This window comes from Oncorhynchus mykiss, chromosome 18 (assembly GCF_057628025.1).
Source record: "Oncorhynchus mykiss isolate SJ-2025 chromosome 18, ASM5762802v1, whole genome shotgun sequence".
Classification (NCBI taxonomy): Eukaryota; Metazoa; Chordata; class Actinopteri; order Salmoniformes; family Salmonidae; genus Oncorhynchus; species Oncorhynchus mykiss.
Window position 1 is genome coordinate 5,969,814 of NC_143039.1, and position 14,185 is coordinate 5,983,998.

General features: G+C 52.1%; 1 protein-coding gene across 1 annotated transcript in view; it reads right to left on the minus strand.

Annotated features, from left to right (window-relative positions):
• Positions 1–10,049: 10,049 nt before the first annotated feature.
• Positions 10,050–14,185, minus strand: part of LOC149975363 (methyltransferase-like protein 21E) — a 33,610-nt gene continuing 29,474 nt past the window's right edge. The window contains exons 3-4 of the mRNA XM_090206702.1: positions 14,063–14,180; positions 10,050–12,397 (exon numbers count right to left, since the gene is read on the minus strand). Of these exons, the coding sequence (XP_090062828.1) occupies positions 11,973–12,397; positions 14,063–14,180 (543 nt within the window). The 3' untranslated portion in view covers positions 10,050–11,972. The remainder of the gene's footprint in view (positions 12,398–14,062; positions 14,181–14,185) is intronic.

Here is a 14,185-nt window from a genome sequence, read left to right on the forward strand (position 1 = left end):
GGGGGGTATGTTTAGTTGTGGTAGGGGGTCTGGTGTTGTAGTGTTATGGGGGGGGTATGTTTAGTTGTGGTAGGGGGTCTGGTGTTGTAGTGTTATGGGGGGGGGTATGTTTAGTTGTGGTAGGGGGTCTGGTGTTGTAGTGTTATGGGGGGGGGGTATGTTTAGTTGTGGTAGGGGGTCTGGTGTTGTAGTGTTATGGGGGGGGGTATGTTTAGTTGTGGTAGGGGGTCTGGTGTTGTAGTGTTATGGGGGGGGGGGGTAGGTTTAGTTGTGGTAGGGGGTCTGGTGTTGTAGTGTTATGGGGGGGGTATGTTTAGTTGTGGTAGGGGGTCTGGTGTTGTAGTGTTATGGGGGGATGTTTAGTTGTGGTAGGGGGTCTGGTGTTGTAGTGTTATGGGGGGGTATGTTTAGTTTTGGTAGGGGGTCTGGTGTTGTAGTGTTATGGGGGGGGGTATGTTTAGTTGTGGTAAGGGGTCTGGTGTTGTAGTGTTATGGGGGGGGGGTATGTTTAGTTGTGGTAGGGGGTCTGGTGTTGTAGTGTTATGGGGGGGGGGTATGTTTAGTTGTGGTAGGGGGTTTGGTGTTGTAGTGTTATGGGGGGGGGGGGTCTGGTGCTGTAGTGTTATGGGGGGGGGGATATGTTTAGTTGTGGTAGGGGGTCTGGTGCTGTAGTGTTATGGGGGGGGGTCTAGTGTTGTAGTGTTATGGGGGGGGGGTCTGGTGTTGTAGTGTTATGGGGGGGGGGTCTGGTGTTGTAGTGTTATGGGGGGGGGGTATGTTTAGTTGTGGTAGGGGGTCTGGTGTTGTAGTGTTATGGGGGGGGTATGTTTAGTTGTGGTAGGGGGTCTGGTGTTGTAGTGTTATGGGGGGGGGGGGTAGGTTTAGTTGTGGTAGGGGGTCTGGTGTTGTAGTGTTATGGGGGGGGGGTATGTTTAGTTTTGGTAGGGGGTCTGGTGTTGTAGTGTTATGGGGGGGGGGTATGTTTAGTTGTGGTAGGGGGTCTGGTGTTGTAGTGTTATGGGGGGGGGGTATGTTTAGTTGTGGTAGGGGGTCTGGTGTTGTAGTGTTATGGGGGGGGGGTAGGTTTAGTTGTGGTAGGGGGTCTGGTGTTGTAGTGTTATGGGGGGGTATGTTTAGTTGTGGTAGGGGGCCTGGTGTTGTAGTGTTATGGGGGGGTATGTTTAGTTGTGGTAGGGGGCCTGGTGTTGTAGTGTTATGGGGGGGGGGGGTAGGTTTAGTTGTGGTAGGGGGTCTGGTGTTGTAGTGTTATGGGGGGGGTGGGTATGTTTAGTTGTGGTAGGGGGCCTGGTGTTGTAGTGTTATGGGGGGGGGGGTAGGTTTAGTTGTGGTAGGGGGTCTGGTGTTGTAGTGTTATGGGGGGGGGGTAGGTTTAGTTGTGGTAGGGGGCCTGGTGTTGTAGTGTTATGGGGGGGGGGGGGTAGGTTTAGTTGTGGTAGGGGGTCTGGTGTTGTAGTGTTATGGGGGGGGGTAGGTTTAGTTGTGGTAGGGGGTCTGGTGTTGTAGTGTTATGGGGGGGGGGTATGTTTAGTTGTGGTAGGGGGTCTGGTGTTGTAGTGTTATGGGGGGGGGATGGTAGGTTTAGTTGTGGTAGGGGGTCTGGTGTTGTAGTGTTATGGGGGGGGGTATGTTTAGTTGTGGTAGGGGGCCTGGTGTTGTAGTGTTATGGGGGGGGGTAGGTTTAGTTGTGGTAGGGGGTCTGGTGTTGTAGTGTTATGGGGGGGGGGTATGTTTAGTTGTGGTAGGGGGTCTGGTGTTGTAGTGTTATGAGGGGGGGGGTAGGTTTAGTTGTGGTAGGGGGTCTGGTGTTGTAGTGTTATGGGGGGGGGTATGTTTAGTTGTGGTAGGGGGCCTGGTGTTGTAGTGTTATGGGGGGGGGGTAGGTTTAGTTGTGGTAGGGGGTCTGGTGTTGTAGTGTTATGGGGGGGGGGTATGTTTAGTTGTGGTAGGGGGTCTGGTGTTGTAGTGTTATGGGGGGGGGTATGTTTAGTTGTGGTAGGGGGTCTGGTGTTGTAGTGTTATGGGGGGGGGGGGGTAGGTTTAGTTGTGGTAGGGGGTCTGGTGTTGTAGTGTTATGGGGGGGGGGTATGTTTAGTTGTGGTAGGGGGTCTGGTGTTGTAGTGTTATGGGGGGGGGGGGGGGTAGGTTTAGTTGTGGTAGGGGGCCTGGTGTTGTAGTGTTATGGGGGGGGGGTAGGTTTAGTTGTGGTAGGGGGTCTGGTGTTGTAGTGTTATGGGGGGGGGTAGGTTTAGTTGTGGTAGGGGGCCTGGTGTTGTAGTGTTATGGGGGGGGGGGGTAGGTTTAGTTGTGGTAGGGGGTCTGGTGTTGTAGTGTTATGGGGGGGGGTAGGTTTAGTTGTGGTAGGGGGTCTGGTGTTGTAGTGTTATGGGGGGGGGTATGTTTAGTTGTGGTAGGGGGTCTGGTGTTGTAGTGTTATGGGGGGGGGGTATGTTTAGTTGTGGTAGGGGGTCTGGTGTTGTAGTGTTATGGGGGGGGTATGTTTAGTTGTGGTAGGGGGTCTGGTGTTGTAGTGTTATGGGGGGGGGTATGTTTAGTTGTGGTAGGGGGTCTGGTGTTGTAGTGTTATGGGGGGGGGGTATGTTTAGTTGTGGTAGGGGGTCTGGTGTTGTAGTGTTATGGGGGGGGGTATGTTTAGTTGTGGTAGGGGGTCTGGTGTTGTAGTGTTATGGGGGGGGGGGGGTAGGTTTAGTTGTGGTAGGGGGTCTGGTGTTGTAGTGTTATGGGGGGGGTATGTTTAGTTGTGGTAGGGGGTCTGGTGTTGTAGTGTTATGGGGGGATGTTTAGTTGTGGTAGGGGGTCTGGTGTTGTAGTGTTATGGGGGGGTATGTTTAGTTTTGGTAGGGGGTCTGGTGTTGTAGTGTTATGGGGGGGGGTATGTTTAGTTGTGGTAAGGGGTCTGGTGTTGTAGTGTTATGGGGGGGGGGTATGTTTAGTTGTGGTAGGGGGTCTGGTGTTGTAGTGTTATGGGGGGGGGGTATGTTTAGTTGTGGTAGGGGGTTTGGTGTTGTAGTGTTATGGGGGGGGGGGGTCTGGTGCTGTAGTGTTATGGGGGGGGGGATATGTTTAGTTGTGGTAGGGGGTCTGGTGCTGTAGTGTTATGGGGGGGGGTCTAGTGTTGTAGTGTTATGGGGGGGGGGTCTGGTGTTGTAGTGTTATGGGGGGGGGGTCTGGTGTTGTAGTGTTATGGGGGGGGGGTATGTTTAGTTGTGGTAGGGGGTCTGGTGTTGTAGTGTTATGGGGGGGGTATGTTTAGTTGTGGTAGGGGGTCTGGTGTTGTAGTGTTATGGGGGGGGGGGTAGGTTTAGTTGTGGTAGGGGGTCTGGTGTTGTAGTGTTATGGGGGGGGGGTATGTTTAGTTTTGGTAGGGGGTCTGGTGTTGTAGTGTTATGGGGGGGGGGTATGTTTAGTTGTGGTAGGGGGTCTGGTGTTGTAGTGTTATGGGGGGGGGGTATGTTTAGTTGTGGTAGGGGGTCTGGTGTTGTAGTGTTATGGGGGGGGGGTAGGTTTAGTTGTGGTAGGGGGTCTGGTGTTGTAGTGTTATGGGGGGGTATGTTTAGTTGTGGTAGGGGGCCTGGTGTTGTAGTGTTATGGGGGGGTATGTTTAGTTGTGGTAGGGGGCCTGGTGTTGTAGTGTTATGGGGGGGGGGGGTAGGTTTAGTTGTGGTAGGGGGTCTGGTGTTGTAGTGTTATGGGGGGGGTGGGTATGTTTAGTTGTGGTAGGGGGCCTGGTGTTGTAGTGTTATGGGGGGGGGGGTAGGTTTAGTTGTGGTAGGGGGTCTGGTGTTGTAGTGTTATGGGGGGGGGGTAGGTTTAGTTGTGGTAGGGGGCCTGGTGTTGTAGTGTTATGGGGGGGGGGGGGTAGGTTTAGTTGTGGTAGGGGGTCTGGTGTTGTAGTGTTATGGGGGGGGGTAGGTTTAGTTGTGGTAGGGGGTCTGGTGTTGTAGTGTTATGGGGGGGGGGTATGTTTAGTTGTGGTAGGGGGTCTGGTGTTGTAGTGTTATGGGGGGGGGATGGTAGGTTTAGTTGTGGTAGGGGGTCTGGTGTTGTAGTGTTATGGGGGGGGGTATGTTTAGTTGTGGTAGGGGGCCTGGTGTTGTAGTGTTATGGGGGGGGGTAGGTTTAGTTGTGGTAGGGGGTCTGGTGTTGTAGTGTTATGGGGGGGGGGTATGTTTAGTTGTGGTAGGGGGTCTGGTGTTGTAGTGTTATGAGGGGGGGGGTAGGTTTAGTTGTGGTAGGGGGTCTGGTGTTGTAGTGTTATGGGGGGGGGTATGTTTAGTTGTGGTAGGGGGCCTGGTGTTGTAGTGTTATGGGGGGGGGGTAGGTTTAGTTGTGGTAGGGGGTCTGGTGTTGTAGTGTTATGGGGGGGGGGTATGTTTAGTTGTGGTAGGGGGTCTGGTGTTGTAGTGTTATGAGGGGGGGGGTAGGTTTAGTTGTGGTAGGGGGTCTGGTGTTGTAGTGTTATGGGGGGGGGTATGTTTAGTTGTGGTAGGGGGTCTGGTGTTGTAGTGTTATGGGGGGGGGTAGGTTTAGTTGTGGTAGGGGGCCTGGTGTTGTAGTGTTATGGGGGGGGGGGGTAGGTTTAGTTGTGGTAGGGGGTCTGGTGTTGTAGTGTTATGGGGGGGGGGGGTGGGTATGTTTAGTTGTGGTAGGGGGTCTGGTGTTGTAGTGTTATGGGGGGGGGGGGTAGGTTTAGTTGTGGTAGGGGGTCTGGTGTTGTAGTGTTATGGGGGGGGGGGATGTTTAGTTGTGGTAGGGGGTCTGGTGTTGTAATGTTATGGGGGGGGTATGTTTAGTTGTGGTAGGGGGTCTGGTGTTGTAGTGTTATGGGGGGGGGTATGTTTAGTTGTGGTAGGGGGTCTGGTGTTGTAGTGTTATGGGGGGGGGGTATGTTTAGTTGTGGTAGGGGGTCTGGTGTTGTAGTGTTATGGGGGGGTATGTTTAGTTGTGGTAGGGGGTCTGGTGCTGTAGTGTTATGGGGGGGGGTCTAGTGTTGTAGTGTTATGGGGGGGGGTCTGGTGTTGTAGTGTTATGGGGGGGGGGTCTGGTGTTGTAGTGTTATGGGGGGGGGGTATGTTTAGTTGTGGTAGGGGGTCTGGTGTTGTAGTGTTATGGGGGGGGTATGTTTAGTTGTGGTAGGGGGTCTGGTGTTGTAGTGTTATGGGGGGGGGGGTAGGTTTAGTTGTGGTAGGGGGTCTGGTGTTGTAGTGTTATGGGGGGGGGGTATGTTTAGTTTTGGTAGGGGGGTCTGGTGTTGTAGTGTTATGGGGGGGGGGTATGTTTAGTTGTGGTAGGGGGTCTGGTGTTGTAGTGTTATGGGGGGGGGGTATGTTTAGTTGTGGTAGGGGGTCTGGTGTTGTAGTGTTATGGGGGGGGGGTAGGTTTAGTTGTGGTAGGGGGTCTGGTGTTGTAGTGTTATGGGGGGGTATGTTTAGTTGTGGTAGGGGGCCTGGTGTTGTAGTGTTATGGGGGGGTATGTTTAGTTGTGGTAGGGGGCCTGGTGTTGTAGTGTTATGGGGGGGGGGGTAGGTTTAGTTGTGGTAGGGGGTCTGGTGTTGTAGTGTTATGGGGGGGGTGGGTATGTTTAGTTGTGGTAGGGGGCCTGGTGTTGTAGTGTTATGGGGGGGGGGGGTAGGTTTAGTTGTGGTAGGGGGTCTGGTGTTGTAGTGTTATGGGGGGGGGGGTAGGTTTAGTTGTGGTAGGGGGCCTGGTGTTGTAGTGTTATGGGGGGGGGGGGTAGGTTTAGTTGTGGTAGGGGGTCTGGTGTTGTAGTGTTATGGGGGGGGGTAGGTTTAGTTGTGGTAGGGGGTCTGGTGTTGTAGTGTTATGGGGGGGGGGTATGTTTAGTTGTGGTAGGGGGTCTGGTGTTGTAGTGTTATGGGGGGGGGATGGTAGGTTTAGTTGTGGTAGGGGGTCTGGTGTTGTAGTGTTATGGGGGGGGGTATGTTTAGTTGTGGTAGGGGGCCTGGTGTTGTAGTGTTATGGGGGGGGGTAGGTTTAGTTGTGGTAGGGGGTCTGGTGTTGTAGTGTTATGGGGGGGGGGGTATGTTTAGTTGTGGTAGGGGGTCTGGTGTTGTAGTGTTATGAGGGGGGGGGTAGGTTTAGTTGTGGTAGGGGGTCTGGTGTTGTAGTGTTATGGGGGGGGGTATGTTTAGTTGTGGTAGGGGGCCTGGTGTTGTAGTGTTATGGGGGGGGGGTAGGTTTAGTTGTGGTAGGGGGTCTGGTGTTGTAGTGTTATGGGGGGGGGTATGTTTAGTTGTGGTAGGGGGTCTGGTGTTGTAGTGTTATGAGGGGGGGGGTAGGTTTAGTTGTGGTAGGGGGTCTGGTGTTGTAGTGTTATGGGGGGGGGGTATGTTTAGTTGTGGTAGGGGGTCTGGTGTTGTAGTGTTATGGGGGGGGGTAGGTTTAGTTGTGGTAGGGGGCCTGGTGTTGTAGTGTTATGGGGGGGGGGGGGTAGGTTTAGTTGTGGTAGGGGGTCTGGTGTTGTAGTGTTATGGGGGGGGGGGGTGGGTATGTTTAGTTGTGGTAGGGGGTCTGGTGTTGTAGTGTTATGGGGGGGGGGGGTAGGTTTAGTTGTGGTAGGGGGTCTGGTGTTGTAGTGTTATGGGGGGGGGGGATGTTTAGTTGTGGTAGGGGGTCTGGTGTTGTAATGTTATGGGGGGGGTATGTTTAGTTGTGGTAGGGGGTCTGGTGTTGTAGTGTTATGGGGGGGGGTATGTTTAGTTGTGGTAGGGGGTCTGGTGTTGTAGTGTTATGGGGGGGGGGTATGTTTAGTTGTGGTAGGGGGTCTGGTGTTGTAGTGTTATGGGGGGGTATGTTTAGTTGTGGTAGGGGGTCTGGTGTTGTAGTGTTATGGGGGGGTATGTTTAGTTGTGGTAGGGGGTCTGGTGTTGTAGTGTTATGGGGGGGGGGGTAGGTTTAGTTGTGGTAGGGGGTCTGGTGTTGTAGTGTTATGGGGGGGGGGTATGTTTATTTGTGGTAGGGAGTCTGGTGTTGTAGTGTTATGGGGGGGGGGGGGGTCTGGTGCTGTAGTGTTATGGGGGGGGGGGGGATATGTTTAGTTGTGGTAGGAGGTCTGGTGTTGTAGTGTTATGGGGGGGGGTCTGGTGTTGTAGTGTTATGGGGGGGGGGTCTGGTGTTGTAGTGTTATGGGGGGGGGGGTCTGGTGTTGTAGTGTTATGGGGTATGTTTAGTTGTGGTAGGGGGTCCGGTGTTGTAGTTTTATGGGGGGGGGGGTCTGGTGCTGTAGTGTTATGGGGGGGGGGGGGGGGGGGTATGTTTAGTTGTGGTAGGGGGTCTGGTGTTGTAGTGTTATGGGGGGGGATGTTTAGTTGTGGTAGGGGGTCTGGTGTTGTAGTGTTATGGGGGGGGTATGTTTAGTTGTGGTAGGGGGTCTGGTGTTGTAGTGTTATGGGGGGGGGGTAGGTTTAGTTGTGGTAGGGGGTCTGGTGTTGTATTGTTATGGGGGGGGATGTTTAGTTGTGGTAGGGGGTCTGGTGTTGTAGTGTTATGGGGGGTATGTTTAGTTGTGGTAGGGGGTCTGGTGTTGTAGTGTTATGGGGGGGGGTGTATGTTTAGTTGTGGTAGGGGGTCTGGTGTTGTAGTGTTATGGGGGGGGGGGTAGGTTTAGTTGTGGTAGGGGGTCTGGTGTTGTAGTGTTATGGGGGGGGGATGTTTAGTTGTGGTAGGGGGTCTGGTGTTGTAGTGTTATGGGGGGGGGTATGTTTAGTTGTGGTAGGGGGTCTGGTGTTGTAGTGTTATGGGGGGGGGGTATGTTTAGTTGTGGTAGGGGGTCTGGTGTTGTAGTGTTATGGGGGGGTATGTTTAGTTGTGGTAGGGGGTCTGGTGTTGTAGTGTTATGGGGGGGTATGTTTAGTTGTGGTAGGGGGTCTGGTGTTGTAGTGTTATGGGGGGGGGTATGTTTAGTTGTGGTAGGGGGTCTGGTGTTGTAGTGTTATGGGGGGGGGGGGTATGTTTAGTTGTGGTAGGGGGTCTGGTGTTGTAGTGTTATGGGGGGGGGTATGTTTAGTTGTGGTAGGGGGTCTGGTGTTGTAGTGTTATAGGGGGGGGGGTATGTTTAGTTGTGGTAGGGGGTCTGGTGTTGTAGTGTTATGGGGGGGGGTATGTTTAGTTGTGGTAGGGGGTCTGGTGTTGTAGTGTTATGGGGGGGGGTCTGGTGCTGTAGTGTTATGGGGGGGGGGATATGTTTAGTTGTGGTAGGGGGTCTGGTGTTGTAGTGTTATGGGGGGGGGGTCTGGTGTTGTAGTGTTATGGGGGGGGGGTCTGGTGTTGTAGTGTTATGGGGGGGGTCTGGTGTTTTAGTGTTATGGGGTATGTTTAGTTGTGGTAGGGGGTCTGGTGTTGTAGTTTTATGGGGGGGGGGTATGTTTAGTTGTGGTAGGGGGTCTGGTGTTGTAGTGTTATGGGGGGGATGTTTAGTTGTGGTAGGGGGTCTGGTGTTGTAGTGTTATGGGGGGGGGGGTATGTTTAGTTGTGGTAGGGGGTCTGGTGTTGTAGTGTTATGGGGGGGGTATGTTTAGTTGTGGTAGGGGGTCTGGTGTTGTAGTGTTATGGGGGGGGGTATGTTTAGTTGTGGTAGGGGGTCTGGTGTTGTAGTGTTATGGGGGGGGGGTATGTTTAGTTGTGGTAGGGGGTCTGGTGTTGTAGTGTTATGGGGGGGGTATGTTTAGTTGTGGTAGGGGGTCTGGTGTTGTAGTGTTATGGGGGGGGGTATGTTTAGTTGTGGTAGGGGGCCTGGTGTTGTAGTGTTATGGGGGGGGGGGTATGTTTAGTTGTGGTAGGGGGTCTGGTGTTGTAGTGTTATGGGGGGGGTATGTTTAGTTGTGGTAGGGGGTCTGGTGTTGTAGTGTTATGGGGGGGGTATGTTTAGTTGTGGTAGGGGGCCTGGTGTTATAGTGTTATGGGGGGGTATGTTTAGTTGTGGTAGGGGGCCTGGTGTTGTAGTGTTATGGGGGGGGTGGTCTGGTGTTGTAGTGTTATGGGGGGGCTATGTTTAGTTATGGTAGGGGGTCTGGTGTTGTAGTGTTATGGGGAGGGGGTATGTTTAGTTGTGGTAGGGGGCCTGGTGTTGTAGTGTTATGGGGGGGGGGTATGTTTCGTTGTGGTAGGGGGTCTGGTGTTGTAGTGTTATTGGCTCAGTGGGAAGTATTGGGGGGGGGGGGGGGGGGGGGGGTTGGTATCCCCAGCCAAGAAGATATCACGGGAATCCCATCTCACCACATTGGAGACAGAGAGGATGAGGTATGTCTTAAGATTTCTCCGGATGAGAAATGAGAGTCTCCATGGATCTCCCTCTGGGACCTAAAGGGCAGACGGGTCGTGCTGATGGGTGGACCGTCTCACCTCAACCCCTCTCTGACCCAAATCCTTTTCTCTTCAGCAGACTGACAGATAAAACCACTTCTTATCCAGAACGATTTACAGACCAGAGGTGTTTATAATGTACTGTATTTACAGACCAGAGGTGTTTATAATGTACTGTATTTACAGACCAGAGGTGTTTATAATGTACTGTATTTACAGACCAGAGGTGTTTATAATGTACTGTATTTACAGACCAGAGGTGTTTATAATGTACTGTATTTACAGACCAGAGGTGTTTATAATGTACTGTATTTACAGACCAGAGGTGTTTATAATGTACTGTATTTACAGACCAGAGGTGTTTATAATGTACTGTATTTACAGACCAGAGGCGTTTATAATGTACTGTATTTACAGACCAGAGGTGTTTATAATGTACTGTATTTACAGACCAGAGGTGTTTATAATGTACTGTATTTACAGACCAGAGGCGTTTATAATGTACTGTATTTACAGACCAGAGGTGTTTATAATGTACTGTATTTACAGACCAGAGGTGTTTATAATGTACTGTATTTACAGACCAGAGGTGTTTATAATGTACTGTATTTACAGACCAGAGGCGTTTATAATGTACTGTATTTACAGACCAGAGGTGTTTATAATGTACTGTATTTACAGACCAGAGGTGTTTATAATGTACTTTATTTCTCAGAACTATTTACAGACCAGAGGTGTTTATAATTATTATTATAGCAACACAACAGGTGAAGCAGGTCTTGTTATGTACAGCAACACATCAGGTGAAGCAGGTTCTTGTTATGTACAGCAACACATTAGGTGAAGCAGGTCTCGATATGTACAGCAACACATCAGGTGAAGCAGGTTCTTGTTATGTACAGCAACACATTAGGTGAAGCAGGTTCTTGTTATGTACAGCAACACATCAGGTGAAGCAGGTTCTTGTTATGTACAGCAACACATCAGGTGAAGCAGACACTATACATCTTCAATCAGAGATACAACTGAATAACAGAGAAAACAATAATATACTGATCTGCCCAGATGTGAAGAGAAGGAGAGTTCAAGACCCAGACATGAAGAGAGGAGAGTTCAAGGCCCAGACATGGAGGGAATGAGAGTTCAAGGCTCAGACATGAAGAGAGGAGAGTTCAAGGACCAGATATGAAGAGAGGAGATTTCAAGGACCAGATATGAAGAGAGGAAAGTTCAAGGACCAGATATGAAGAGAGGAGAGTTCAAGGACCAGATATGAAGAGAAGGAGAGTTCAAGGCTCAGATATGAAGAGAAGGAGAGTTCAAGGCCCAGACATGAAGGGAAGGAGAGTTCAAGACCCAGACATGAAGAGGAGAGTTCAAGACCCATATATGAAGGGAAGGAGAGTTCAAGGCCCAGACATGAAGGGAAGGAGAGTTCAAGGCCCAGATATGAAGGGAAGGAGAGTTAAAGACCCAGATATGAAGGGGAGTTCATTGCCCAGACATGAAGGGAAGGAGAGTTCAAGGCCCAGACATGAAGGGAAGGAGAGTTCAAGGCCCAGACATGAAGGGAAGGAGAGTTCATGTAACCTCCGTAACGAGGACAATAAACTCCGTAAAGAGGGCAGTAAACTCCGTAAAGAGGACAGTAACCTCAGTAAAGAGGAAAGGTCTCTCCGTAAAGAGGACAGTAACCTCAGTAAAGAGGACTGTAACCTCCGTAAAGAGGACAGTAACCTCCGTAAAGAGGACAGTAACCTCCGTAAAGAGGAAAGGTCTCTCTGTAAAGAGGACAGTAACCAACGTAAAGAGGACAGTAACCTCCATAAAGAGGAAAGTAACCTCCGTAAAGAGGACAGTAACCTCCTTAAAGAGAACAGTAACCTCTGTAAAGAGAACAGTAGCCTCTGTAAAGAGAACAGTAACCTCCGCAAAGAGAACAGTAGCCTCCGTAAAGAGGACAGTAGACTCCGTAAAGAGAACAGTAACTTCTGTAAAGAGAACAGTAGCCTCTGTAAAGAGAACAGTAGCCTCTGTAAAGAGGACAGTAGCCTCTGTAAAGAGAACAGTAACCTCCGCAAAGAGGACAGTAGCCTCTGTAAAGAGGACAGTAGCCTCTGTAAAGAGAACAGTAACCTCCGCAAAGAGGACAGTAGCCTCTGTAAAGAGGACAGTAGCCTCTGTAAAGAGAACAGTAACCTCCGCAAAGAGGACAGTAGCCTCTGTAAAGAGGACAGTAGCCTCTGTAAAGAGAACAGTAACCTCCGCAAAGAGGACAGTAGCCTCTGTAAAGAGGACAGTAGCCTCTGTAAAGAGGACAGTAGCCTCTGTAAAGAGGACAGTAGCCTCCGTAAAGAGGACAGTAACCTCCATAAAGTGGACAGCTACAACAAAACATAAAAGGGCTCCAATAAATTATTTTCTGGGCCATGACACTACAATTTCCCCCGAAATGCTGTGGATGTCGGATCAAGGGTAAATTACCTTCAAGAGTTAAGTGTAATGCACTTCTCGAGTGTGTGTCTGGGATTCAATCAAAGAACACACATTCACATCCCCATCTCTCCATCCCCCTGCAGTGTCTCAGACTGCTTCCGTTGAGCATGGTAGTATTAAGCTGCCTCTCCAGACCGTGTCTTCCTCCCCATCTCCTTCCTCGATGCTCGGTACAGTTTGATACTGAGACTGGGCAGATCGTACAGTTCATCCAGATGGAACCTGGTCTGGAACCGTTCTACGAACTGGTTCTCTCTGTCCAGACGGAACCTCATGGCCCAGAGGATCTCCGTCCCGTCCTGACACAGGTGATCGAAGGTGTCCAAGAGTTCCGCCAGGTAAGGGTGGCAGTACACCACATCGGCAGCGAACACGTAGTCGTAGTGACAGGCAGCCTGAGGGAAGCGTTGTTCCAGCTCCTTCCCCCAGGACAGCTCAGCGACACGAGGAGCGTGTCTACAGGAACCCCTGGTGTTACGCAGTACGTTATACTGCAGGTTACTCAGCACCTCCGGCAGGTCTGTGGACGTGACCTTGGCACCTAGGAAATAAACACAAACAAACACCAGTTACCAAACAGGAAGGAGATGTCTGTCCTCTGAAGAGGGCGGTGTGACCGGACGTGCTACCTGTCCCAGACCTGCTGTTTTCAACTCTCTAGAGACAGCAGGAGTGGTAGAGATCCTCTCAATGATCGGCTATGAAAAGCCAACTGACATTTACTCCTGAGGTACTGACCTGCTGCACCCTCGACAACTACTGTGATTATTATTATTATTTGACCCTGCTGGTCATCTATGAACATTTGAACATCTTGGCCATGATCTATTATAATCTCCACCCGGCACAGGCAGAAGAGGACTGGCCACCCCACATAGCCTGGTTCCTCTCTAGGTTTCTTCCTAGATTCTGGCCTTTCTAGGGAGTTTTTCCTAGCCACTGTGCTTCTACACCTGCATTGCTTGCTGTTTGGGGTTTTAGGCTGGGTTTCTGTTACAGCACTTTGAGATATCAGCTGATGTACGAAGGGCTTTATAAATACATTTGATTGATTGATTGGCCCGAAAAACTAAAACAAAAAAAACACACTAACGAGGAGGGTGTCTGGGGCCCCCCAGGACAGCTCAGTGACACGAGGAGGGTGTCTTGGGCCCCCAGGACAGCTCAGTGATACGAGGAGGGTGTCTGGGACCCCCCAGGACAGCTCAGTGATACGAGGAGGTTGTCTGGGACCCCCCAGGACAGCTCAGTGATACGAGGAGGTTGTCTGGGACCCCCCAGGACAGCTCAGTGGTACGAGGAGGTTGTCTGGGACCCCCCAGGACAGCTCAGTGATACGAGGAGGGTGTCTGGGACCCCCCAGGGCAGCTCAGTGATACGAGGAGGGTGTCTGGGACCCCCCAGGACAGCTCAGTGATATGAGGAGGGTGTCTGGGGCCCCCCAGGACAGCTCAGTAATACGAGGAGGGTGTCTGGGACCCCCCAGGACAGCTCAGTGACACGAGGAGGGTGTCTTGGGCCCCCCGGGACAGCTCAGTGATACGAGGAGGGTGTCTGGGGCCCCCCAGGACAGCTCAGTGATACAAGGAGGCTGTCTGGGACCCCCCAGGACAGCTCAGTGACACGAGGAGGGTGTCTTGGGCCCCCCGGGACAGCTCAGTGATACGAGGAGGGTGTCTGGGGCCCCCCAGGACAGCTCAGTGATACAAGGAGGGTGTCTGGGACCCCCAGGACAGCTCAGTGATACGAGGAGGGTGTCTGGGGCCCCCCAGGACAGCTCAGTGGTACGAGGAGGGTGTCTGGGACCCCCAGGACAGCTCAGTGATACGAGGAGGGTGTCTGGGGCCCCCCAGGACAGCTCAGTGGTACGAGGAGGTTGTCTGGAACCCCCCAGGACAGCTCAGTGATACGAGGAGGCTGTCTGGGACCCCCCAGGACAGCTCAGTGATACGAGGAGGCTGTCTGGGACCCCCCAGGACAGCTCAGTGATACGAGGAGGGTGTCTGGGTCCCCCAGGACAGCTCAGTGATACGAGGAGGCTGTCTGGGACCCCCAGGACAGCTCAGTGATACGAGGAGGGTGTCTGGGCCCCCCAGGACAGCTCAGTGATACGAGGAGGGTGTCTGGGTCCCCCAGGACAGCTCAGTGATACGAGGAGGGTGTCTGGGACCACCCGTGCGACTTTGTAAATACAAGATTGTCTCACCTAGAAGGCTTGTAACTATGGAGACCAGACCGGTCCCGGCGCCCAGCTCGATGACGTTCTTGTCCAGCAGGTTGTACGTGTCACGGTGCGTATCCAGGAAGTAACACAGCACTATGGCCTGAT